Source organism: Coprinopsis cinerea (assembly GCF_000182895.1).
Source record: "Coprinopsis cinerea okayama7#130 chromosome 3 map unlocalized cont3.3, whole genome shotgun sequence".
NCBI lineage: Eukaryota > Fungi > Basidiomycota > Agaricomycetes > Agaricales > Psathyrellaceae > Coprinopsis > Coprinopsis cinerea.
Genome location: NW_003307542.1, coordinates 2,850,961 through 2,873,868, shown reverse-complemented (window position 1 = coordinate 2,873,868; position 22,908 = coordinate 2,850,961). Strand labels below are relative to the sequence as shown.

The 22,908-nt window shown below is 52.0% G+C and overlaps 11 protein-coding genes across 11 annotated transcripts; 7 read left to right on the top strand and 4 right to left on the bottom strand.

The window, feature by feature from the left end:
* Positions 1-234: 234 nt before the first annotated feature.
* On the bottom strand, positions 235-1,302 carry CC1G_03325 (hypothetical protein; the record flags this gene model as incomplete). Its single annotated transcript, XM_001830736.1, has 1 exon — positions 235-1,302. The coding sequence occupies one exon, from the start codon at positions 1,300-1,302 to the stop codon at positions 235-237; it is 1,068 nt and encodes a 355-aa protein (XP_001830788.1).
* A 1,274-nt stretch (positions 1,303-2,576) lies between these two features.
* Positions 2,577-3,266, top strand: CC1G_03324 (hypothetical protein; the record flags this gene model as incomplete). The annotated part of the gene is made up of 2 exons (XM_001830735.1): positions 2,577-2,849; positions 2,901-3,266. The coding sequence occupies 2 exons, from the start codon at positions 2,577-2,579 to the stop codon at positions 3,264-3,266; spliced, it is 639 nt and encodes a 212-aa protein (XP_001830787.1).
* A 693-nt stretch (positions 3,267-3,959) lies between these two features.
* Positions 3,960-6,074, bottom strand: CC1G_03323 (Cdc6B protein; the record flags this gene model as incomplete). The annotated part of the gene is made up of 3 exons (XM_001830734.1): positions 3,960-5,175; positions 5,227-5,731; positions 5,780-6,074. The coding sequence occupies 3 exons, from the start codon at positions 6,072-6,074 to the stop codon at positions 3,960-3,962; spliced, it is 2,016 nt and encodes a 671-aa protein (XP_001830786.1).
* Positions 6,075-6,980: 906 nt separating this feature from the next.
* Positions 6,981-8,321, top strand: CC1G_03322 (hypothetical protein; the record flags this gene model as incomplete). The annotated part of the gene is made up of 3 exons (XM_001830733.2): positions 6,981-7,081; positions 7,132-7,463; positions 7,570-8,321. 3 exons carry the CDS (start codon positions 6,981-6,983, stop codon positions 8,262-8,264), a joined length of 1,128 nt encoding a protein of 375 aa, XP_001830785.2. The 3' UTR covers positions 8,265-8,321.
* Positions 8,322-8,644: 323 nt separating this feature from the next.
* Positions 8,645-9,985, bottom strand: CC1G_03321 (hypothetical protein; the record flags this gene model as incomplete). Its single annotated transcript, XM_001830732.1, has 1 exon — positions 8,645-9,985. One exon carries the CDS (start codon positions 9,983-9,985, stop codon positions 8,645-8,647), a length of 1,341 nt encoding a protein of 446 aa, XP_001830784.1.
* A 274-nt stretch (positions 9,986-10,259) lies between these two features.
* Positions 10,260-12,354, bottom strand: CC1G_03320 (Spo11; the record flags this gene model as incomplete). Its single annotated transcript, XM_001830731.2, has 12 exons — positions 10,260-10,336; positions 10,390-10,481; positions 10,533-10,576; positions 10,628-10,682; positions 10,736-10,888; positions 10,946-11,028; positions 11,191-11,274; positions 11,466-11,519; positions 11,578-11,632; positions 11,689-11,755; positions 12,002-12,093; positions 12,149-12,354. The coding sequence occupies 12 exons, from the start codon at positions 12,352-12,354 to the stop codon at positions 10,260-10,262; spliced, it is 1,062 nt and encodes a 353-aa protein (XP_001830783.2).
* A 239-nt stretch (positions 12,355-12,593) lies between these two features.
* On the top strand, positions 12,594-13,787 carry CC1G_03319 (hypothetical protein; the record flags this gene model as incomplete). The annotated part of the gene is made up of 3 exons (XM_001830730.1): positions 12,594-12,913; positions 12,963-13,172; positions 13,220-13,787. The coding sequence occupies 3 exons, from the start codon at positions 12,594-12,596 to the stop codon at positions 13,785-13,787; spliced, it is 1,098 nt and encodes a 365-aa protein (XP_001830782.1).
* Positions 13,788-14,037: 250 nt separating this feature from the next.
* Positions 14,038-15,904, top strand: CC1G_14263 (hypothetical protein; the record flags this gene model as incomplete). The annotated part of the gene is made up of 3 exons (XM_002911686.1): positions 14,038-14,098; positions 14,158-14,366; positions 14,417-15,904. 3 exons carry the CDS (start codon positions 14,038-14,040, stop codon positions 15,902-15,904), a joined length of 1,758 nt encoding a protein of 585 aa, XP_002911732.1.
* Positions 15,905-16,045: 141 nt separating this feature from the next.
* Positions 16,046-17,940, top strand: CC1G_14262 (hypothetical protein; the record flags this gene model as incomplete). Its single annotated transcript, XM_002911685.1, has 3 exons — positions 16,046-16,127; positions 16,185-16,396; positions 16,453-17,940. The coding sequence occupies 3 exons, from the start codon at positions 16,046-16,048 to the stop codon at positions 17,938-17,940; spliced, it is 1,782 nt and encodes a 593-aa protein (XP_002911731.1).
* A 315-nt stretch (positions 17,941-18,255) lies between these two features.
* Positions 18,256-20,183, top strand: CC1G_14261 (hypothetical protein; the record flags this gene model as incomplete). The annotated part of the gene is made up of 9 exons (XM_002911684.1): positions 18,256-18,588; positions 18,645-18,773; positions 18,824-18,922; positions 18,973-19,189; positions 19,250-19,548; positions 19,608-19,748; positions 19,798-19,947; positions 20,001-20,081; positions 20,133-20,183. 9 exons carry the CDS (start codon positions 18,256-18,258, stop codon positions 20,181-20,183), a joined length of 1,500 nt encoding a protein of 499 aa, XP_002911730.1.
* Positions 20,184-20,510: 327 nt separating this feature from the next.
* Positions 20,511-22,679, top strand: CC1G_03317 (thiamine biosynthetic bifunctional enzyme; the record flags this gene model as incomplete). The annotated part of the gene is made up of 11 exons (XM_001830728.2): positions 20,511-20,606; positions 20,679-20,702; positions 20,757-20,816; positions 20,873-21,230; positions 21,281-21,558; positions 21,615-21,789; positions 21,849-21,935; positions 21,986-22,062; positions 22,112-22,193; positions 22,252-22,471; positions 22,532-22,679. The coding sequence occupies exons 1-11, from the start codon at positions 20,544-20,546 to the stop codon at positions 22,677-22,679; spliced, it is 1,572 nt and encodes a 523-aa protein (XP_001830780.1). The 5' UTR covers positions 20,511-20,543.
* Positions 22,680-22,908: the final 229 nt, after the last annotated feature.

Here is a 22,908-nt window from a genome sequence, read left to right as displayed (position 1 = left end):
CTAAAGAACTGTGTTGATAAACACCTTTACCTGCTCCCGCTGATACGGGCTTCTATCCCATCTCACTCTCCCTCTGTTTTGACTGACCCACAAGTAAATACAGCTTACGCGCCCGCGGCTACATATACGTACAAATACAAGTGGCAGAAAGCGAAGACACCAAAAACACAGCCCCGCCATCAAGAGGTCGCTGCCACAGTGAAGCTTCAATGTTTAACGCTTAACATTCAGCACTCAGATTCTGGTGGAACTTGACCGTATTACACCCCTGCCCTGTGCGAGTGGTCGAGGCGCCGTGGTAGGTTTCCTCGGCGAGGTGTCACCTTGAGATGGTCTGGCGACGGGGCGAGATCCAGAAGGAACGCGATTCTTCTGCGGCGATTGGTGTCCAGTCTGTGAAAACGGCAGGCTGGGCAGAGGCTTGGACGTGCTCTGCGTCACCCGAGAAGGGGATGAGTGCGATCCCGAAGGGACTTTGGACGGATTAGAGGACTTGCCCGCCGAATCGTCCTGACCGCTCGCCGCTTCCGCTCTCGCCCTTGCAATATCCTCCGGCTCGAAGTTCCTCTTACGTGACAACGAGCGCGCAACGCTCACCCCGCTCAGATTGGACCGAACCGAGTCCCCGCGCGCCAAGCTCGTTTCACCGGCGACTTCCTGTCGTGAACTCACAACCCTCTGTTTGTCCTTCCTCAAACTCGGAGCCGCCGGTTTACTCCCCCTCGGCTTCTCCCTTCCCAACCACAGATCCGCTCCTAAACTCTTCGTCGACCGATTATTGTTCAGGTAGATGAGCGCCTCAGACGCTGGAGAAGCATCGAAGAACGCCCTATCTTCCGGATCGATTTCAACACGCCCATGAAATCCCTGTTTTGCGTACTTCCGCCTATAATACGAGATCAAATTGAATTCCGCCTGGTCCCTCGCGCGGCGGCGCTTCCGTTCCTCGTAGACATGATCAGGCAGAATCTGGACGTCGTCAAAGTCTTGTGCCATATAGGGCGGTCGCGTGCGAGGTCGAGGAGGCGTAGGGGGTCGAGGGAATTGGTCGAGGAGCCGGTCCAGTTCTTCCAGGCCACCAACTTCGCAAATTATACAGTCGCAATATTCCTTGTGCTTGACGCGACCATACCGTCTGTCGAACCGTCCGAGGAGAGATTTGGACGAGGTAGATGGTCTACGCTGGGGAGGGTAGTAGTTCGAGGTACTGCCATCGGTCCGGTCGGTGTCCTTGGACAGTCTCCCAAACGAGAGATGCGAGTTCTGGCTGGACTCGGTCTCGCTAGAGTTGCGCATGGGCATGGAGCGCGAGTGTCGAAGCGTTCGATCTTTAGATCTATAGGAACGACATGTAAGTTTGGGCGATTCGAATAAGAACTTGACAGGAATGTCCCCGTACCGTCTGGTCCACTTGTTTCCGAGTTTACGGAGTTTGTCCATTATTTCAGTTTGAGAATGCGAAGAGAGAAGCAGTTAGAGTAAATGTGTCGGTTGAGACGATTCAAGTGCACGGTGCTCGAAGAATACCTTGGAGAGCCCGACCACTGGCCGTCCCGCTTTTTATACCCTGGAAACCATTGGGTTGGGCCACTGAAGAAGCCACACCACCGGACAATGTGAAGCAACCACCGCCCCGTCCAAGTGGCACATGCGCATTGTCCGTCGCAGCGACGCGATCCCGTATTTCCCATTCCAAGCCATCCGAGGCTCTTTGACAGCAAGAGCGTCGGACAATGGTTATGGAGACGCTATTGCATGCCGTGGAGCAAGGTTTTGGCCTTTCTCTTTTACGAGAGCGGTGAAAGACACCACTTTCTCCTTTCGAGGCCCGTTTAAGAGCGAAGATTGAGGGCGTTCATGGTATCGTGGTAGAAGTTGTCGCCAGCAAGACAAAGGAATCGGGGTCGCCTGCGGGACGCATTGCATCCACGTTGTATTGCGGGGGATCAATGGTTACAGCTTTCCCAAAACACCCAGGATCAGTATCAAGAAGTGAAACTGGAGTTGAACAAAGAAGGTTGCCGGGTTACTGATGGTTGAATGAGAGAGAAAACCGACCTCTCTCCTAATCCTATTCCCACAGCCAACTTGACGAAATCCAAACCCCGCGCTACGTGCCAACGGGACTCAAAGGCCCGATATCTTCTTATGCCTCCCCTATATGGTGTATTCTCTCACCTCGTTCTAGTCGAATTCAGAGGAATATCGCGGTGTGGTTGAGCAACTGGACTCGGCGGTGCCTATCGGAGCAGACAGGGGCCTGGATCAATCGGGGCGGAAAGCCGGGCCATGGGCGCTTAAGCAACTCTCCCGGGCCTCGACGGCGGCAGACATAGAGGAGTGAGCTGGCCGTGCCTTAATGCCTTTCATTCAGATAACCACCTTATAGTGCCACTACTCACATCTATCTTACTGCTCCAACTAGCGACCAGGCACGAATGCCCTTGTACCGGTACAAAGTCTCGTGCCACATTTCACGAGGGAGGGATATAAGAACTCGGGAGAGCATACCGTCAAAGCACATCCAGCCCCATCTCCCTCTAATACTCACCCTGTCTCTCAGAGAACATCTTACAATGACCCTTGGAACCACCCCCACCCGATCCACCTCGAATTCGGACGCCATCACCGACCTCGAGGAACAACAACCATCACTCTGTCTAGAGTGGCTACTGAGCTGGTCTCAGTACCTAGACACTCACCAATCAGATGGGGACTCGGATTCCGACAACCTTACTCAGACTACCAGTGCATCCTCTACCACCAGCCTTCAAGGAGATCCCCCAGCGAGCACAGCTCCGAGTCAAGAGACTACTGCTTCGTCAGCTGTCGGCTCGAATGAGCCTGAGGTTCGTACTACTAAATCACCTTGCAACAACCTGTCCTCATCCGTACCCTAGATACCCGTCCCTGACCCGCGGGGCGGCGACCTCGTCATCTACGGACCCGACCAAAACCTCTACGACGACCCCACAACGGCAGCGCGAGACCTCGTCTCCAAAATACGCTCCTTAAATCCAGCCATGGTCCTTCTCGCCTGGAAGCTGAAAGACATTAAGTGTGACACAGTTTCAAAGACAAGCTCCCGCAAGGCGTGCTGTTATGCCATCCAGTTCACCTCTTCTCAGACTGCGCGAGAGTTCGTCTTGGCAATGAATGGGCTTGAAAAGACTTCCGACTCGGAAGGCAAACTGGCTTACATCCCCTACGATGTGAGGATTGAAAGGGATGGAAGCGTCCACTATATGATCCCTGTGACCGACTGATCCTACTTCAATTGAGGCGGGCTCTTGGGCAGAGAAAGAAGATGTTGCATATTGAAACATACATAAATACATAGAGGTTCGGGGCATATACATAGCGAGAATAAGTAAAAGTACAATTCTTTACTTTTATGTTCGAAGCGGATTACTTTGGTCGCTTGGTATCGAGGGTGGAATGCGATGGTTAACTACTAACTACAGAAGGATGTTTGAATTGAATGAAATGAAGTGGAAGGATGCTGAATGATGATAATGAAGAATGACTTGAAGCTTGAATGTTGAATGGGTCGATCATTGAACTTTGAATGGAAGATGAGGCGCCAGAAATGCAACAATGCAGAATATAAAACAAATCAATGAAGTGGCACCATCCTTTAACGCTGAAGAGTCCCTGGCAAAATGGTAAGGATCGTCGGATAATCAAGAGGTGTACCGATGCGATGAAATGTTGAGAAACAGTGACAAAACAAGAAGGGCGGACAAAACAATACCAATGCTGAAGAAGAAAAGCCAAAGGGAGCAGCCAGAAGCAACGATGAAATGGTGTCAATAAAACTCAAAAACCTGGAAGACAAAGGACGATGGTGGTATAACGAGGTGGAAAGAGGAGATGACAATTAGTAAAGCAATGCAGATGGAAAGCATAAGTGAGGAATAAAAAGCGCAGAAGAGGGATGCCCCGGTGCCAAGAAACGATTACCGTTCAAAGGCATCCTCGAAGCTGGCGACGGCTCGTTCCTTAGAGGACCCAGAAGCGAGAGATTTCATTTCCTTCGAGAGCCGACTGCTTTCAGCCAACCAGAGTCCCTTCACCTCTTCGTTCCGTAGATCAGCATCATCGGATGAGGACTCTGAGATGCCCAATCCTCGGAGAACCTCCGTGATCCAGACACCGCTAGCAAGCGTCACCTCGCCAACCGTTCCAGCACCGTTGCGACCGAGTCCAGCGCCGAATGACGCAGTGCGACCGAAAGCACGCTTGCCTTTGCCTGCTCCAGAGGGTCCAGAAGGCAATGATGACGAAGACATCTGAACGAGGCCGACACCTTCCAAGACTCCAAGCAAGTCGCCAAAGTCACTGCGCGAGACAGCGTCGAAAGCGCCAAGCTCGCTTCGGTCGAGGACGTTATTGTAGAAAATGAACAGTTGTTGCGTGTCGATACTGACGCCTGACGTCGTGGTTGGAGATGAGGAGATGGAAACGGTGCGCTTTACTGGAGAAGCAGATGGCTTCCTAGGTGAGGCCGAGACGGTGAGAGGAAGGCCAGCCTGCAGGCGTTGAGCTGCAAGGAGGATGGAAAGGAGGACGATGCGGGCTTGGAGACCAAGGTTGCGGATTTTAGAAATGATTTCGCTGTTTCCAGCATTGGGGGAAGGTGCTGCAGCTGTCGCAGGTGTTTTGCTGGCGGTGGTGGCAGGAGCATAGGCCTTGAGCGCAGCGAGGATGTGTGGGGGAGTGACAGAGGGCGCAGGGGTGTTCAATGGATTAGCATCCCCAGTAGCCTTGCTTGCAGCGACAGCAAGGTCGATGGCACCGCGAAGGACTTCGAACAGGCTTCGGACGTCACCAGTAAGATTGGCGATGCGCTTGGTGAGAAGGACTAGTGAAGGGTTCGGAAGGAGTTTCTTGATGTCGTTCGCAACCGTCTCCGAAGAATCCGAGGACTCTTGAAGAGGTGCAAGGCGAGCTTGAAGAATACTGTGAAGTTGGGTGGGCGTATAGGGAGCAAAGTGAAGGGTCTGAATAGAGGAAGTAGTGGGGGAATAGGTTGGGGAATCGGCGGTCAAGGTGTGTGTATTGGCGATGCCGATAATTCGGAGGAGGTTAGAAGTGGATTCAGCAAGTGCGAATAGGCTGGACAATGACTGCCAGTTAGCAGCGATGTGGTCGAGCTCATCGAGAATAAGCAAGCTAAGAAGACGGTTAGAGAAGGTTGATGGTACGAAGAGAAGCAATACTAACCATTTAGTGTCAAGGGAAAGCAGAAGAGAGTTGACATCATTCTGGACCTTGGCCTTCTTGGCGCGACTGGTGTGCCCTTGCTTCGAACGCAAGACGTCGGCGAATTGGTTCAAGAGGGCATCGACGGTCTTGAGAGTCATGCAGTTGACAAAGACGGTCACGATTGATGTGTCTTTTCCGATGTTTTGGACGACCGAGTTGACCAAGGCAGTCTTTCCGGTGCCGGGTGATCCGGAAATAAACAAACTTGTGGGCGTGTCATCTTGCATGCTGGCGTCGTCGACAAAGGCGTCGAGAAAACGCTGAATGGTGGCTTTTTCAGCCTCACGACCGGCCATGGACATATCGGCGTTGTTGCAAGTGGCTCTGAGCTGTGCCTTGACCCGTGCATGTAGTGGCAGTAGTGCGGTTGGTGGGGTAGGAGGGGGTGTAGCGATGGCTAGGTCGGCGACCTCGCGTGTGGGTGTAGAGGGAATAGTAGATGCAGACGCTCGTCGGCGAATTGCTGTATACTAATTAGCCGCATTCTTAATTTATAAATTGAAATACCTACGTTGGCGGGAGGGTGAGCTGAGGTTGCCCTCTGTGACTGTCCTGCGAATCGCCCTGGCGGCTCTAGCCGAGATTGGGGACGAGGGCGCGCTGACAGGCTCGGGCTTGAAGGGAGGAATATTTTCCTTGTTTCCCTCGCCATCGACAACGATCGTGACCGTCCTTGCGCGCTTTGGTTTGGGTGTGGACTCTGGAGTGTGAAGCTGCTCAACAGCTTTTGTGCGCGGTGTGGACTCCTGGTCTTGGTGGCCACGTTTCCCAAGGACGGTGCTGCGTGTGACGCGCGTTGTCTGCATTGTGAGTCGTCCGACGAGCGCTGTGGTTGAGGGAAGAGATGGTGGAAGTCGACGGTAGAGTCCCAGTCCTCCGAGAAAACTCGGCCTCTTTCTTCCCGTTCCAAACGTACTTTCAAACTCCGCCGTTCAACGCGACTCGCGACTCGACGCGCCGGACGCGCCGGCCTCGTGCTCAACGCGACGCGTTCTCACGTGTCGCCGCCACCTGTGATCCCGCCGCTCTGCCACCGACGACCATCGAGTCCTGCTCACCGTTGCACACGACGACCTCAACTATACTATACCGCACAGACTCGATATCCCTGATGATACGCAGTTCCCGGCCTGTAACTCAGACATTCCACAGCATCCGAATAACCCGCTAAACCCGTCGGTCCCTGATCGAAAGCACTGATGAATGTCCGGACAAAGGCGACCATGCATCGAAGATTCGACGAAAAGGCGCTAACAAGGATGTCTCTTGCCTCGTCTGGAACACTAATTAACTGAAATCCTTGGCTCGGAAACAGGAGCAATGATTAATAGGGGCTCACATAGGCGCCCTCTTGAATTCCGACGCCCCTGGATTTGGGCGCTTTGTCTTTGGGCCAGGGGTTTTCTACACTCTAAGGCGACGGAAAGAGTCGCAAATCTACTGCTCAGGGGACTGCGAGTGTGGTATTACCTGTCAACACTTCTCCTCGGCGACACCTAAGAGTCCCCACTTCCGTCAACTAATAATACCCTCACTTCCTTCAGTCAATTACGCCAGCCACCTTCACGACGGCCAACTAAGTACGCTTCTTCCCCTTCCTGCTTCTAATCTAAACTTGGAGCTCTGGCGTTGGGGTATATAAGTATGCCTTTACATCTCCTGATGGGGTTTCTTTTCCTCAAATGAATCGCCTGATTTTCCTCCCGCTTTAAATGCCTCCCAATGCTGGTCCCGTACGACTCTTTGGCCTCCTGGTTTCTGGAATCTCGCTGCTGTTGGCTAGACGTTGCCGCGGTTTGCCTCAGGATCTCGGGTACGTCTACGTGCAGTCTAACTGAACGAAGTTATTTATGCTAGAGTTAGTCCTTACAAACAACGGCACGGACATGATGAAGACGAGGACAGTGACGAGAATAAAGACGACGACCACGGGGGAAGACCTGCTCTAACTTCACCTCCCTTGGCAGGCCAGGTTGCTCTCTCCGATACAACCACGATAACGTTCTACTCTCACTCTCACACGCCCACAATGCGAGTTCCTGCGGGATCGACTTCATGGATTAGGCAGCTTCCTTCCCCGGTCTGGCCAGAAGCAAACTCTGAAGAGTCCCTCATCGCTTCCCGTGCCCAAGCTCATCAGGATGCCCTAGCAGGTCTCGGAAAGGGCGGTATCGTCGGGGCGTCTCTTGGAGGCGGTACGTCTATTTTCGTCTCTATCATTTGTATCTGTCCATTTGCCTTCCCTGAGTTACAACACTTCTAGAGCCAAAGAGCATCCATCTAATCCATTCTTCCCCGCAGTGATCATCCTCGCCTTAATCATTATGCTCATAACCGCATGCCTCAGGAAAAGGCGCAAAGCACGGAGACAGCCACGAAGGTCGACGACAATCACGACCTTCCTTCGAAACAGCACCGTTAAGCCGTCTCAGCGGCGCCAAAGTCGACAGTCTGGATCCACCTTTCCGGACTCCGACCTGGGCTTCGGCACTAGCACTCCATACCACGGTGACAACTTCGCAACCTCGCATCAGCAACGGGGACAGTCGGGCTCGGGTATTAGCAACTTGGATGGCAGTGGCGTCGCGACAGCAGCGCCCCTGACAGGGGCGGGTGATGGAAGAGGGCCCGTTCAACTTCACACCTCTCACGAAAGCGACGAATCGTCTCTTCCCAGCCCCCTCTACCCGCCTCCAGGTCTTAGCAACCTTGGCCACCACTCCTACTCCGATTCGGGTCACAAAGATTCACCTTTCCCTGAAGCACATGTTGCTGTTCTTGACGGACTTGACCCTGAACGCCAATCGACCCTGAGCTCGGAAGGAACTCATGGCCCCAAGCGAGACGTAAAGGAGACAGAAGAGGATCCTGGGGATGACGAGGAACCTGAGGGAAGGGGTGCACGTACAGACCTTCCAGATATCGTAGTAACTCGGGCCAGTGTCACGGGTAGCATCGACTCTCGTCGTGAGCCTCCTCCGTATAGTTTCACGTAATGTTCGAACTTGGTGTATACCCCAAATTACTTACCTTGACGTCAATGGCGAATTCCCACACGTGTAAATGATTCTTCACTCGACAAACATTAGTAGATCATGGTATCCATTAAAAACACAAGCATTTTATCCGTACAAATACCAAAGATGCATCGACCAGAGGGAGCCATAGTAGGAGGAGAGGCGTAGTGGGAGAGATGGCATAGCAGGAAAAGCATAGGAGAGACTGCATAGTAGGAGAAGCATAGGAGAGAGGCATCATAATACTAGAGCAGAAGAATGCGTAACATATTGAAGCTCTTATGCTGAGGGAGGTCCAAACGTGAGACCAGTCTCAGAAGACTCTATCTCATAGTCGGCCAGGTAAGCCTTCCGCACTCTCAAACACTGACAATGCTCGTTGTGCGGAACACAACCAACAACATGTCTAGACTCGATGAATTCCCCATATGCTTCCACATAAGACGCCGATCCGAGATCCGGATACCCAATCTCAACGCCATCTCCTCAAGGTTGGGAAGGAACCCACAGTTGGATCGGAACTGTTCCAGGAATGGGACATCAACCCGTTTTTGGGCGAGTGAGAGGACCTGGAGATTATGCGTCTGCAAAAGGATTTCAGTCAAGACTCCGGTCGGGAGCAGCAAGTTCTCAATCCTGAGAGCGCGGAGAGTGCCTTGGCACTGCCGAATGAGCTCCGTGAGTTGGACCCCGACATCAGCGTTATATGCAGGCGAGTCCCTGGGGTTGAACACCGAGATGGATAGCGTCTCCAGATTGGGGGCTTTGAAACCTTGCAGGAAGGACCCGATGTCCTGGTAGACCTGGGACCTGTCACACACGATTAGTTTCTTTAACTCGGGAAAGGTCACCGTTGAGCCAATGACGTTGGGATTGTTGCCAGGGAGGATATCCCACCACGTGACAATGAGCTCTTCCACATTCGCGCATCGAGAAAGAAGAGACATAACGTCCTGTAAACCTACTGCCCAGAACACGGGGAAGGCGATGACCAGCCGGGTGAGCTGGTGCCAGGGAAAGCAATGTTCCCATAGCTTCAAGCGAGAGAATTGGAGAGTGAGAGTCAGATCGTTGAGACGAGGCATCGACCCCATACAGTAAACATTGACATCGGAGTCCGAGATCGTGTAGCTCGCGGGGTTAGTGATGACGAGGGTCTCCAGCTCGGACCAGACGACAGAAGCCCAAGAATAATGGTTGTTTGAAACCTGTAAGGATTCAAAGAGTGTCGAGCCTTTATCTGCATCCAGGCTGAGCACCTTGAGCCTGGAGGCGAGAGGCTTGAACGACTCTAAATCACTCCTGATGATCGGAAAGGGGCCGGGAGACGGGTTCAGAAGCCTGTGGAGTTGCTTTGGGTGGGGAATAGCCTGGAGCACAAGAGAAATCGGCATGCTTCCACACCTTCCGAACCACCTGTCGATACGATCCATAATTTGGGGAGCACACACGGTGTGTTCAGCAGGCAGTCGAATACCCAGAGAAGTCCAAAGCCTGGGTGTTGTAGAGGCCACCAGGTTCCACTTCCGACAAACGAGGAGCAGAGTCAGTGCTTGTTTATTGCGATCAGGTATCTTGTCATGTTGCCCTAGAACAGTCTCCTCAAAGATGAGGCGCAGGACGTCGTCGTTTAGACGCTTGGCAGGACTGTCCCGAACGGACAGGGATGCGATCTGAGGGATAATTTGTGCTGGATCCATGGCTGTGAGTCTTGGATTGGGGCTGGGGAGAGGCTGATCTCTTCATCCCGAATCTTAAACGTTTTGGTGTGGTCTACGCGCTGGTCTAAGCGTCGTCGCAGTCAAAGCCCGATCGTTACCGCGTTCCTGTCCATGTTAACTACCGATGGTCCACTGGGTGTTCCTACGCAACCGTTTTACCGTTGCCATTCAATGATTCCTTGCCGGACAAATGGATCCGCAAAACCGACTCTACTCATTGACAAACCACGTGTGCATGTTGGTCCAAGAGCCTCTAGCTGGCGCGGCTAATGAGAGAATGTAATTTCTGTTCCACATAGGCAAGCAGTGGATTGTTCATAGAATCTCCAACTAAGAGGGAGGCTCAGTAAGCGGAGGTGAACGACACAATCAAACGTACATACCTCCAATACGTAAGGCTTGATCACGGGGCAAGGAGCAAAGCACCTCAATTTCTGCCTTACGACCTCGAGCCTGAGTTGCCTCTAGCTCATCCCTAGCGCCTATAAGCCACCCAACAAGCACGGAGTAATATATGTACACTTACCGCCAACGTCGAGGAAGATGTGGTCGCTTCAGCATAGACCGAATCTAGTGAAATTCACATCAGGCAATCTCAAAGTGGAGAACTGCATATCCCACCTTGTTCTCGTCATAATCTGTGAGAGGCAGAAGTAGAGATGGGTCCAGGTCCCATCTATGAGCAACGTCAATGAACATGTGCCGAGAACGATGCTAAAGAGGACCTACTCCATGACTTCACTTATCCGCAGGCCTAGCCATTTGATGCGTCTCGTCGCCAGCGTGTCATTCTCGTGCCTCATGCTTTGGCTCCCATATCGATAGACCGACAGGATGTCGATTCCGTATGGATCACAGTCGACAAGCGCAGCGAGAGCTACGCTGCAGTCAAGTGTTAAGGTAAAGGGCTGCAAAGGATAATGGGACGTGTCGACTCACTGCTTAGGGAGCGCATCTCCAAGCGATTTGACCAGATGCCGGGTTGCGATATCTGGGTAGCCTTTCCCCTTCGTTGCAGTCAGCTGAGAGATCGTGGTCGATGACAGGCTTCCCGTACGGTGACCATGATTCCCTTTCCGATGTTTAATCCATGCGTCACTCCTAGTTGGCATAGAGTCTGGAAGACCGCCTTATAGACCGGTAAGCACGACTACGTGGCAATTGAAACAAACCATCGCGCTTACCTCCTTCTCTACAACCAATACCCACGCGATGTCTTCGTCGACCCCAAACGATTCAATGTCTTCCCCGGCGGGTATGTTGGAAGGCTGGAAATTCACGGTTAGAAATGGCCAAGATGGGGCAAGGGGGTTGAACCTCTGTGTCATTCCCTTGAACGACTTCCCCGGAATATAAGTTGATTGTTATTCCAGCGCCGCACACGAGGCCCTTGGATGCTGCCCGCTGTTCGAACTCTCATATGAAGGGCACCTATCTCGAGATGCTGGAAATTACGTACCACATTTAAATCGCATCGCTGGGTACCCCATGTTGCCGCAAGGTCGTCCACTAACTGTTGGCATAATGAGTCGGTGACAAGCGCAGAGAATATGTTTCACTTAAACACTCACTGTGTCTACGACTGACTGACGGCCGAATAGTGCGACGTCCTTGTAATATATATCTCTGCGCCTTGTCAGTATACTATAAAGAGGGGCAGATCGTCGGTCTCTGACACATACCGTTTCGTCGTGGGCGTGCCAGTCACAAGCCCCTCGTGCATTATGTCCAGGACTCTGAATAGTTGAGCTGTTGAAGTCAGCGTGCGCATCACATGAACTGTCGCAATTGTGCCTCGCCCATTGAGCGGGAGCTTCCCGTAGCAAATCTCTTAGGGAACTTGAGACTCCGTTTTGCGGGCTCGCTGGACAAATACAGAGGTCAGTACATAGCCCAGTCGCGAGTGACATACAGACCCGTCGACCGTTAATCTTTTCCTATCAGCAAGCTGTATCTCTAGCTTCGGCCTTTGCTTCTTTCCTTGGGATTCTTCACCATCATCTAATATAACAGCGCCGCAGGCTTCAATCTGCTTCAAGAATGAGAGAACCATGTCCTCAATGCACTTGACAACGTCAATTTGCTCCCTGGGGGACTTTGGTATCAGTATATGCATCTTTATGGACGACGTCAAATACATACTCCTCAAGGTCGACTTCGCTTTCAGAGCCTTGTTTGCTAGTCGGCCACTTCTCTTCCTCACCATCTCCAAGTTCTTCAAAGTCGTCGTATGGGCCAGAATCGCCCATAGGATCAGTCCTTTCTGATTCTTCCACAGCATATAGGACGGACACCGGGTCTCTGGCCGTGTTAATATCCCAAAACACGTCGTCCTTGAATACGTCCATGGTGGTTTGTAAAAGACCAAGACGGAAGGTGAGTATCCGAGTTCGGAAGCTCTGGTTTCCGTCTCCGCGTCGGCAACTGCCGAACCCCTTGCTGAACGTACTGAAGGCAGTGAAGCGGTCGTCCCTTTCCGAATCGACCCAGCGCCTGTCTTACATCGTCAGCCTCTGGATAGTCCCCATTTCAACATGGAAGAGTTTATAGGCAACCTTGAACCCAAACTTTACCGAAGTTTGTCACAATGGCGGCGGCTGACGACTTCAGCACCAACCAGAACCAGGCCAGCAGCACCGTGCCTGGTGTCGAAGATCCCTCTCTGAAGCTTGGCTTCAGCTCTTTACAGCGGCACCCATTGAGCTTCGAGGATGGGAATCTTGCTTTGATTTCGGAGGATCACTATTTTCTCGTGCATCGAGGTTTTCTGTGTCGACATTCTGCTGCGCTCAAGGATATCATTCTCAAATCGGAGGACCAACGCCGTCTTTTCAACCGACCAGTGGTGACGATCGATGAGAAATGGGCGGATCTAGGGTGCTTTCTGTCGTCTTTATACGATGGAGTGTGCGTGATTCCTCTCGCCTGCGTTGACCCTTGGCTGACAGTGTTGCAGGACCCATTTGTCGTCCTCGATCGAGGATTTCGCAGTAGTGGCCGCCATACTTCGACTCGCCACCAAGTACCAAGTGGAACATATTCGTATTGAAATCCTTCGTAAACTCGCATCGACTTGGCCTCGCAATCTGCTTGCTTGGGATATCCGTGAATCCAACGCGACGAGCCTGGGGCTCTACAAGCCTCGCGCTGTTTACCCTCATCCAATGTACGAGACTTCTTCATCTACAGAGATTGACTTCTCACGAGGACTAGAATGGTTATACCGCTGTTCTACGAAGTCAAGGCTCATGAGCTATTACCATCGGCATACTACGATCTCAGTCGCTGTGTGGCTAGCGACATCGTCAGCGGGTGGAGCTATCCTGCAGACCCATCTACCAGTTGGCACCTCGACAACGACTCCATTCTCACAGTTTTGAGAGGAAAGGAGCAGGCTTCTAGGTTCCTCTCCACTTTCATTGTCAACGAACTCGAAGGACGCGAACCCAGTACCGGGTGTATCTACAAAACCGACCCCGACCCGTTGAAACGACGTATTTGCCCTGCATCTTTCGAAGCTGTCACCTTTGAAATCGTCAGGGACTGTAATGGCGTCGTGTGCCACCGTGTTACTGATCCTCTGTTCGCCATCCTGGATTCGTATTTGATGCAGAAGAGAGACAACCCAATTGGTCGTGGTAAGATCACGTTCAGGGCTTGTGACTCTTGCAGGGAGGACTTCGCACATGCTGTTGAAGCTGCTCGTAACAATCTCTGGCAGAAACTCCCCTCCTGGTTTGGTGTCAAGTTGGATCTTTGGCCTCAGACCGCTGGTTATTGAAGGGTTGATATGATACCGCATTCTCTGTTTTTACCCCCTATTACTTCGCCTCTACTCGGGCCTTATTATTTTTCATTCACTTGCTTTTCATTCGTATAGACATGTTCGTTTTTTTCTTTTATAGCCGTATAGTAATTGCCCCCATCGTGACCCAGGGCTTGGAATCCTAAGGCCATACCGTCTGAATTAGCGCCCGAGCGGGTCCGAAGCTGCACCTTCAGAAGGTAATTCCCACGGTTCCTTTCTACCAATGGGCCCAGCCATAGCCAGCCTCTTGACGCCGCGGTACTCTGTAACTACCCCCGTATTCGGTACGCATTTAGTCCGTTCAGCTTTGGCTCACGCTCTAAAGAGCTTCTCTATTGAACAGCTATGCACCGCTGTCTAGGAATTCCCGAAATCCAATCGAATATATCTGGTATTCTTCAGGATAAGGACGAAGTTGGATTGGCCAGATGGGCAGGGACTTGTCGCCTATTCCACAAGAACGCGATTCCCCATCTATGGAGAAACATACCTGGGCTTTACGTGATAGCAAACCTTCTCCCGGATTGTTTCTCGGATTTTAATGGGGAACTGGTATGTCGCATCGGCATGATATGTTCGAGACGGTTCTGATGTGATACAAGTTCTTGAAGGAGAATGCGCCAATCTCAAAACATCTCCCGCGACTCCGAGAACATACGAACTACGTGAAGCTAATCTCTTACTATGAAGCACGTTACGACGACGTAGACATAGATCCCCCTATGTTGCACTGGTCGGCCTTGCACTTGCTGCTCGAAGACCACCTTTCCTTGCTTCCGCTGTTTCCAAATGTCCAAGAGGTGGTCATCCCGTTCTTTCAAGAGAAAAAAAAGGAAACGATATTTTACTCCGCCTTCTTAACATCGCCCAACCTTCGATCCGTGACCGTGTTGACGGACGAGGTCTTTGACATTTATGGGATCAACAAAACAGCGTCAAACCGAGAAGATGCCCACGTCATTTCACTTGTGACCCATCTGTCTTCCTTTGCACCAAATCTACTGTCCTTTGGAATCGACGGTCCTTATCATGAGCAACCGGTATGGGAACGTCACACGGCCATGAATTGCTTGAACGGCGTGCTCCCATCGTTTTCTGACGCTCTCCGCTCACTCCACATCATTCACCTTGCCGTAAATGACACAGACATCGCCACTTTATCCCGCCTTCGAGGACTCGAGGAGCTCGAGTTCCTAATCAATGAAGCGACCTTTGACGCACATTCGCCACACCCCCCTTCACCGTCTCCTGGTTTTCCGGCGCTCAGATCTCTCGACATTATGATCACGGACGCGACTGCATCAACCACATTCTTCTGTTCATTCGAAATCCCGCATCTACAAAGTCTTTCGATAACTTACGGTTTGTTTGGAGGAGAAGAAGAACTGGGAGATGTGATGCGCGGTGTTTCTTGTGGTGTCGGTCACTCTTCCCTTACTTCCCTCATGATCCGGGAGGTTGAAATTGAGCCAGGGTTTGGCGAATCAGATGGCCCTTCTGCTTTCCTCATTGTGCCGACCACTCTTCAACCCCTCACCGCATTCCAAAATCTCGAAAGCTTTACTATTACTCCTTGCCGGATCCTGCAAGCCTTTGCCAACGATAATTTGGCAGAACTTCTGGAATCGTGGCCACAATTGGAACGATTCTCAGTCGAGGAGGACTCCTGGTCGCACACACTATCGGCCACGACGGTCACTTTACAAGGCGTTCAAGCTGCGGTACAGCATTGTCCCAAACTGACCTATCTCCATTTTCCTTGCGACGCTCGACAGGTGCCGCCGCTGCTGGGAAGCGTGCCACCACACCCTTCCCTAGCGCATTGGAATGTGAGCCACTCCCCGGTACATTCCTCGCACGACATCGTGGAATGGATCCCCAAAGTCCTTCCGCATCTGCGCAATTTGGACTATTTTGTCAATGCTCGAGAGATGCTTCGCATCTATTGCGACCCGCGGTGGACCGAACGCAAAAACGACTTGGAAGAGGTGCCGGAGGATTTTTTGATGGCAGTTAGCAAGTGGAATGGTGTTGTTCGAGAGTTACATCGGGCTTGGACAACCTCCGCGGTTAAGGTAGCCCATTCGTAGAATAATAAGAAGTTGTTTGTTCTTGTGCTCTGGATTTACAGGATCTCCTGACGAGCCTCCTGATCAGGCGGCAATCCTGTTGCCTAATTAGCGCCCGTTTGATCCGCCTCAGCTGATTCTGTTTCTCACGATGCCGGCAGAATGATTGGTCTCGTCCTTTTCTGCTCCTGCCACGGCGATCGACGCGTCGTCGCGCTTTCTCTGCAAATGAACCAGTTCCCGAGTATGTGCTCAGCGTAAATTCCAGTTTTCAGGTCTAAAGCTTACCTGTTCTCCACAGAGATGCACCGTTGCCTCGAGATTTCCGAAATCCAAGCAAAGATTTGCGCAGATTTGGGAAACGAGGGGAAGAAAGACGCGTTGGCCAGATTGGCAAGAATTGGACGCGTTTTTCACGAAAGTGCGATCCGACAGCTGTGGAAAGAGATACCAGGGCTACATGTGATCACGAATCTCCTCCCTGGTTGTTTCTTGGAGCGCGATGAGGAACTCGTCAGTCGCTGCATTCGCAGATATAACATGGCGTGTTTCTAACGCCTTACCCACAGATTTTGGCGCACAATCCTCCTATTTCAGAACATCTTCCCCGGCTCAAGAAGTATACAGATCTTGTCAAGGTCGTCGACTATCCCACCCGATACTACCTGAACAAGGGGCCCAAACCGTTCCACTGGACAGCCTTGCACCTGCTATCAGCGGGAAATATCATACCTCTTCCCCTTTTTCGGAATGCCCGGGAAATAACCCTTCCTTTCCTCTTGGACTCCAGAAGAACCACAATTTTCTACCCCGCCTTTCTGCTTTCCCCGACTGTCGAGTCCATCACCATTTTGACCGACGAGGTTATCGACACCGACATCTGGTGGGGGGACGTACTTGAATCACAACCCGAAGACGCCCATTGCAAATCTCTCATCAATCATCTGGCTCCGCTTGCTTCGAATATTTCAAGGTTCGCCATCAGGGGTACAGAGACAGTGTGGGAGCGGCATACGCCTATGGTCTGTTTGAGCGGCATCCTCCCGCTCTTTTCGAACACGCTCCGCTCGCTCGATATAACCCACCTCTCGATGGACGCAGAGGGCATTGCAAGTCTGTCCCGACTCGGTGGTCTCGAGGATCTCAAGCTCCTAATTCAGGCCGGAACCCAGTGGCCAAATTCCAGAACGATCAACTTTGAGGCGCTTACCTCCCTCGACGTTGTAATCAAAGACGCGGTGGTGGACCCTTGCCAAACTTTCTTCCACTCGATGCGGGCACCCCGGCTGCAGTACCTCTCTCTGGCCTTCGCGCTCGATGGAGAGGAGGTGGACCTGGGAGCCGTGTTTCTCAATTTGTCTTGCGCCGTTGACTCGTCCTCTCTTACCTCAATCACCGTCAAGGTAGCCGAGATCAACGTGAACTATCTGCAAGATGATGATATGGATGCCACTGCATTCGCCGTCGCATCGTCGACTCTCAAACCCCTCTCCATATTCAAGAACCTTACTACCTTCGAACTCGATCCCTGCCGACTTTTGCCTAGTTTCACCGATTCGGATCTGCTCGAACTTACCTCCTCGTGGCCAAACCTCGAACGGCTCCAAATGCAGGAAGAAACCACCCGGTTTAAGCTCTCAGAAACGGCAGTAACTCTACGGGGCGTCCAAGAGGCGCTGGGGCACTGTCCTAAGCTATCCTTCCTCAGCATTCCTTGTGATGCTTCGGAGATACCCAACAACTCGACTCTGAAGCCCCACCCATCCCTGGCCCATTGGAATTTCAATCATTCCCCACTCGGCTGTGGTCGCCACCTGGTAAAGTGGGTCCTTGCCAACTACCCAGGCGTGAAGGAAATCTGCAACTTTGAACAGGCCAGGAAGGAGTTGGCTCGCATGTGCTTGCCTTCAGGCGGGAGGTCATGGGAGAAGCTAGAACAGGCTGCGGATGATTTCTTGGTCGCTCTGGCTCAATGGAATGGTGTGCTTCCAGCGTTGGCAGAGTTTAGGTCGTCTACTAGCAATACCTGTGACTCGTCGATGGGCAGTTTAATATGATCGTGAAAGGTGCTCCGATTGCTTGTCGTACCTACCACTAAGTCCAGTACAGCGTCGATTTTAAAGTTAAAAAAACGGAGGTCCGTATGGAAACATTGTTGTCGACCAGTGGACACACATATTCTAAGGCCAGCGTCTATCATCGGCGCTGAAAGCCGATACAAGCCTTTGGTAAGGTGTTCTAGAAGGCAAGAAGCGCAGCGAACGCCAAACAGTTGGGAATTTGGAGCAAAGAAAGTCGTGAGAAACTTGAACAACGCGTCGTCCTCTCCACGAACTCTGTTTCCCGCAACTCCGCATACCGCATCCTTGATTATGTCTGAAGCATCAGCTCCCGCTCAACGCTTCGTCCCAGGCGCACCAGAACCAGCGCCGCTTTCAAAAGCCCAAAAGAAAAGGCGACGGGCAAAGAAGACTGACGGCGCTCAGGACGCCAACGAGGCGCCCGTCGCCGGTGCTGACCCTGTCTCCGCAACTGCAAGCAATGCCCCCGAGCCCTCAGAGGCCCGTGAAGGGTCTTTGGCGCCCCCAGAGGTCCAGGTCGCAGAATCGACTGGCTCACCCCTTCCCGAAGAGCAGGTCTTGCTCAAGCCGAGTCCAATCGTCGAGCTTGTCACCAAGCGCTTAAAGGCGACCACCAAAAAGATCGTGAGTGGCAGCTGGATCCTTCTTGGATCATATTGATTCTGATTTGCTCTTCAAAGACCCGCATTTCTGGATATGCTGCGACCGACCCTGAAAAGTTGAACGATGACCAGAAGCGAACCCTCAAGACCCTCCCTGCTCTCGAAGCCGTCCAGAAGGAACTCAGCGAAGTGAAGAAAGCAATCGAAGTTGGTATCCTTTTGCATACCTCTAGCCTTGTTTTTGATGTTTTGGCCAGGTCCACGAAGCCGAACTCACCTCTGAGCTGGCGGTCAAACGAGCAGAAGCAGAGAGGGCAGAGAAGGGACGCATCCAATCGGCCGTCGATACAGCTCAGGTAACCAATAATTTCATTTGAAATTCAATTCGTCTAACGTCGTCTCCCAGAACAACTTGCTATCGAAAACATCGGACCTCTTGAACCTCCTCCGTGCTCGGTCAACTGTCGCAGGCGGTTACGCGGACCCTTCAGTCTTTGCAAACGAACTCGAACATGCCGCCTTTTTCGCTCTTGTTGATGCTATCGTTGGTGAGGATGGTGATAGGAAACAATCTGCTATCACCGGTTTCTTGTTTGGCACTGGAGAATTTGACGGAGTCCCTTGTACGTTTTGATCAGTCTCTTATCTCGTGTGCTGTCTAAATTTACGTTTTCGCGTTTCAGTCACACGGATATCCGAAATCTTGAATCTCATCTTGAACCCTCCCCGACCACCCACACCGCCGCCTGTTGTTGAACCCTCGATAGTCATGTCCAATGAAGCAGAAGGTCCCGTTGTCGGTGTTCCCGGAACACCGGCGCCCGTTGGTGGTTTCCGCTTCATGCAGGAGAGCGAGATCGAGCCGTCTTTGGAAGAGGGTGCTGAAGAGCCTCAACAACCTGTCGCTGCGGAACCTACGGAAGACGCTCCACCTGCAGTTGTCAACGGCCATGCCGCTCCAGACGCCGCTCCCGCCGTTGGGGTACGTTTAATTCTCGTGCTTTACGCTCTCACCATGGACTAACGACGCGTTTCTTCCAGGGTGATGGTTCTACTCTCGACTGGGCCGATCACGATGAAGCCGACTTGCCACCTATCGAGCACTTCAAGGCTTCTGGCTCTGCTACCCCAGCTGAATCCGCCGATTCTCCACAAGACGCTGCTCCGGCTTCGAACGGCCAGGTGAATGGTGTTCCCGTGGAGGGTGAAGCCTCTCCTGCTCCTCGCCAAGGAGGAGGTCGAGGAAATGGCCGTGGTCGTGGAGGCTACAGAGGAGATCATCGCGGAGGATACCGAGGCGGATATCGCGGTGGTGAGCGTGGTGGATACCGTGGTGGTGACCGAGGCGGCTATAGAGGGTTCCGTGGTGGCGACCGTGGTGGTAGGAAGCTTGCAACCTACTCTGCCTGTGGTATTGCTGACTTTCGACCTTAGGTTATCGCGGTCGTGGCGGAGGTGCTAGTGGTGATTGGCGCGCTGATGGCGAGCGTCGCGGACGAGGACGTGGGCGTGGAGGTCAGTTTTTATTCACTGCTGCTAAACCTTCTGATGCGATTGCATCTTCAGGACCACATGGCCAGTTCCCCAGGCCTCAAACACCTCAAACTAATCCTGTAGCTTAAAGACGCGTTCACAAAATATGTCTGCCGATCTGTGGTTGCGCATGATCAGTCCCCATCTCGGTTCTCAACTAACCTCTGACAGCCGCTCCTTACTATCCAATGTCACTGACCATTGCATGTACCCATCCCACATCACCTCTGTACTTGTCCGACGCGTTGTTGTAATCTGTTATAATTGTACCAACCCTTCCCATATTCAATCCCCCTAATCCTCCGGTATTCATTCAAGTTACCGGCACGATCACATCACCAATTGCATCATCGCGCGTCGTTCGCGATCGGTGAAAGATAGGTTTTGAGCTGCTGTCTTTTCCTCTGTCCTAACCATCAAGAAGCTTTTTTTGTGATTAGAGGGATGGTCGAGATTGATTATTCTGTATACCTTGTCACGGGCAGGAACTTTCTCCCTCCTGGCAAGGTGAGTTGATTTTTTGCTTCCGGTGTGACTGAGTCAGATGGCAGATGTAATCTATCGACGTATGCTTTACAGGATTATCTTGACTCTTTGGAAGAGGTGAGCTCGGTTTGGGTGTGCACGTTATGCTCTATACTGAAAGAGGCTGTACAGTCGCTTCAAGGAGGTGTCACTGTTGTCCAAGTGCGAGAGAAAGATGCAGACACGGGCGAGGTGAGCTCTACCCCGCACTTCCCTTCAAAAGCCAGTTTTAACAACCCTATTTGAAGTTTATCGAAATCGCAAGGAAGAGCAAGGAAGTGTGCGACAAATACAATGTCCCACTCATCATCAACGACCGCGTCGACGTCGCTCTTGTCGTTGGTGCAGCAGGACTTCACATTGGTCAAGACGACATGGACATTGCCCAAGCTAGGAAACTTTTGCCGCCTGGAACTATTATTGGTGTAAGCTGCAACAAGATTGAGGAACTTGAGGCTGCTGTGAAGGCTGGTGCCGATTATGTGGGTATCGGGACGGTTTGGCCTACTCAGACGAAGGATGTGGCGCATAGGATTATTGGCCCTAGAGGAATCGGGGAGAGGCTAAAGGTGCTGGATGGTACGGGTGTGAAGGCTGTTGCCATTGGTGAGTGTCCCTTGTATGCACACGCGAGAAGCCCGTTGAATTCTCTGTAGGCGGGATCAAGTCGACCAATTTGTGGAGGACCTTACATGGCGGCGTGACTACAACGGGAAGTGCACTGGACGGCGTTGCTGTTGTGAGTGAGATTATGGGATCTCCTGAGCCTAAATCTGCGGCCGAGAAGCTTTCATCGATCGTGAAGGCCTTCAAGAAAGAGCATGCTCGAGTCACCGAGCTACGTGCTTCGCAGCGGCTCACGAAAGAGTCCATCATTGGCCAGGTGGCTGAGTTGGTAAAGAAGATTCGGGATGTGAACCCGTTGGTACATCAGGTCTGTAGTACCTCTGCTCGCGAGAAAGGGGGAACTAGGACTAATAGAATATGCAGATCACAAACCATGTCGTCGCCACGCAATCGGCTAATGTCACGCTTGCCATTGGGGCGAGCCCTATCATGGCGACAGAGCCAGCAGAGATGGAAGATCTGTCCAAGATTGCCAACGCACTCCTCGTGAACATCGGGACCATGGTATCTTCTGGAGTCGAAGGAGCGAGACTTGCTGGTGGGTCGTCGTTTCTGCCTGTAACTCTGCGGGTCCGCCTCTGACCATGTATCTCTTAGGCGTCTGTGCTAACAAGTACAGGAAGCCGATTGTATTCGACCCCGTCGGTGTAGGAGCCAGTGCTTTCAGGAGAAACAACGCCAATGGTGAGTAGGTTTCTTCACTCAGCAGGGAAGCTTACTAACGCATGAGATAGGCTTCTTGAACCAATGGCAAGCGAGTATTATCAAAGGCAATGCGGGCGAGCTTGCTGCTTTGGCAGGAACTACTGAGGTACGCTTCAAGCCTGCACATATACACGTGCGCTCTGACCGTCCTTTAGGTTCTCTCGAAAGGCGTTGACAGCGTAGGATCTGGATTCAAGGACCCCGTCTCGTTTGTCCGCAACCTGGCACGCAAAGAACGTGAATACATGCATCTTTATACATTCGAAGCACTGGTACTCATGGTGATCTCTTATAGGATGCGTAATCGTATTGACAGGACATACCGACTACATCTCCGATGGGAACACTGTCGTCTCTTTGTCGAACGGACATCCGGCCCTAGGACAAATCACTGGATCTGGGTGTATCCTTGGAAGCTGCCTGGCTTCGTACTGTGCGACTGCCCTGCAGGGTAAAGAGGTGGATCTTCAGGGACCCATCGTCGATGACACCTCATTCGTCGCGGCTATTGCAGGGTAAGGACTTCTTCCAGTCAGCTTATTTTTACTGAGACTGACTGACGATGAATACTCTAGCACCCTCGTTCTTACTGTCGCCGCTGAGATCGCAACCAAAAAAGACGAATTCAAAGGTCCTGGAACCTTCTTGTCAGTGTTGATCGACACGTTGTCCACGTTGAAGGCTGAGGACATAGTAGAAAATGCTAAGCTTACTATCCACTGACGCTGATCCCTTTGTAAATAACCCATCTATGTACCCTGGCCAATCTAGATTTTAACATGTTGAGGTGTTCTTCTGATGACGGTAATGCCCCTATCCACGCTCGGCTATCAGATTGAATGCCGGATGCGGCATCGGCGGTGACACGTTCAGCAACGTTGAACGTCATGTTGCCCACCGCCATCATCAGTGCTCCTCGCTGTTGCAGGCAGCGAGCTCGAGGTGAATCACG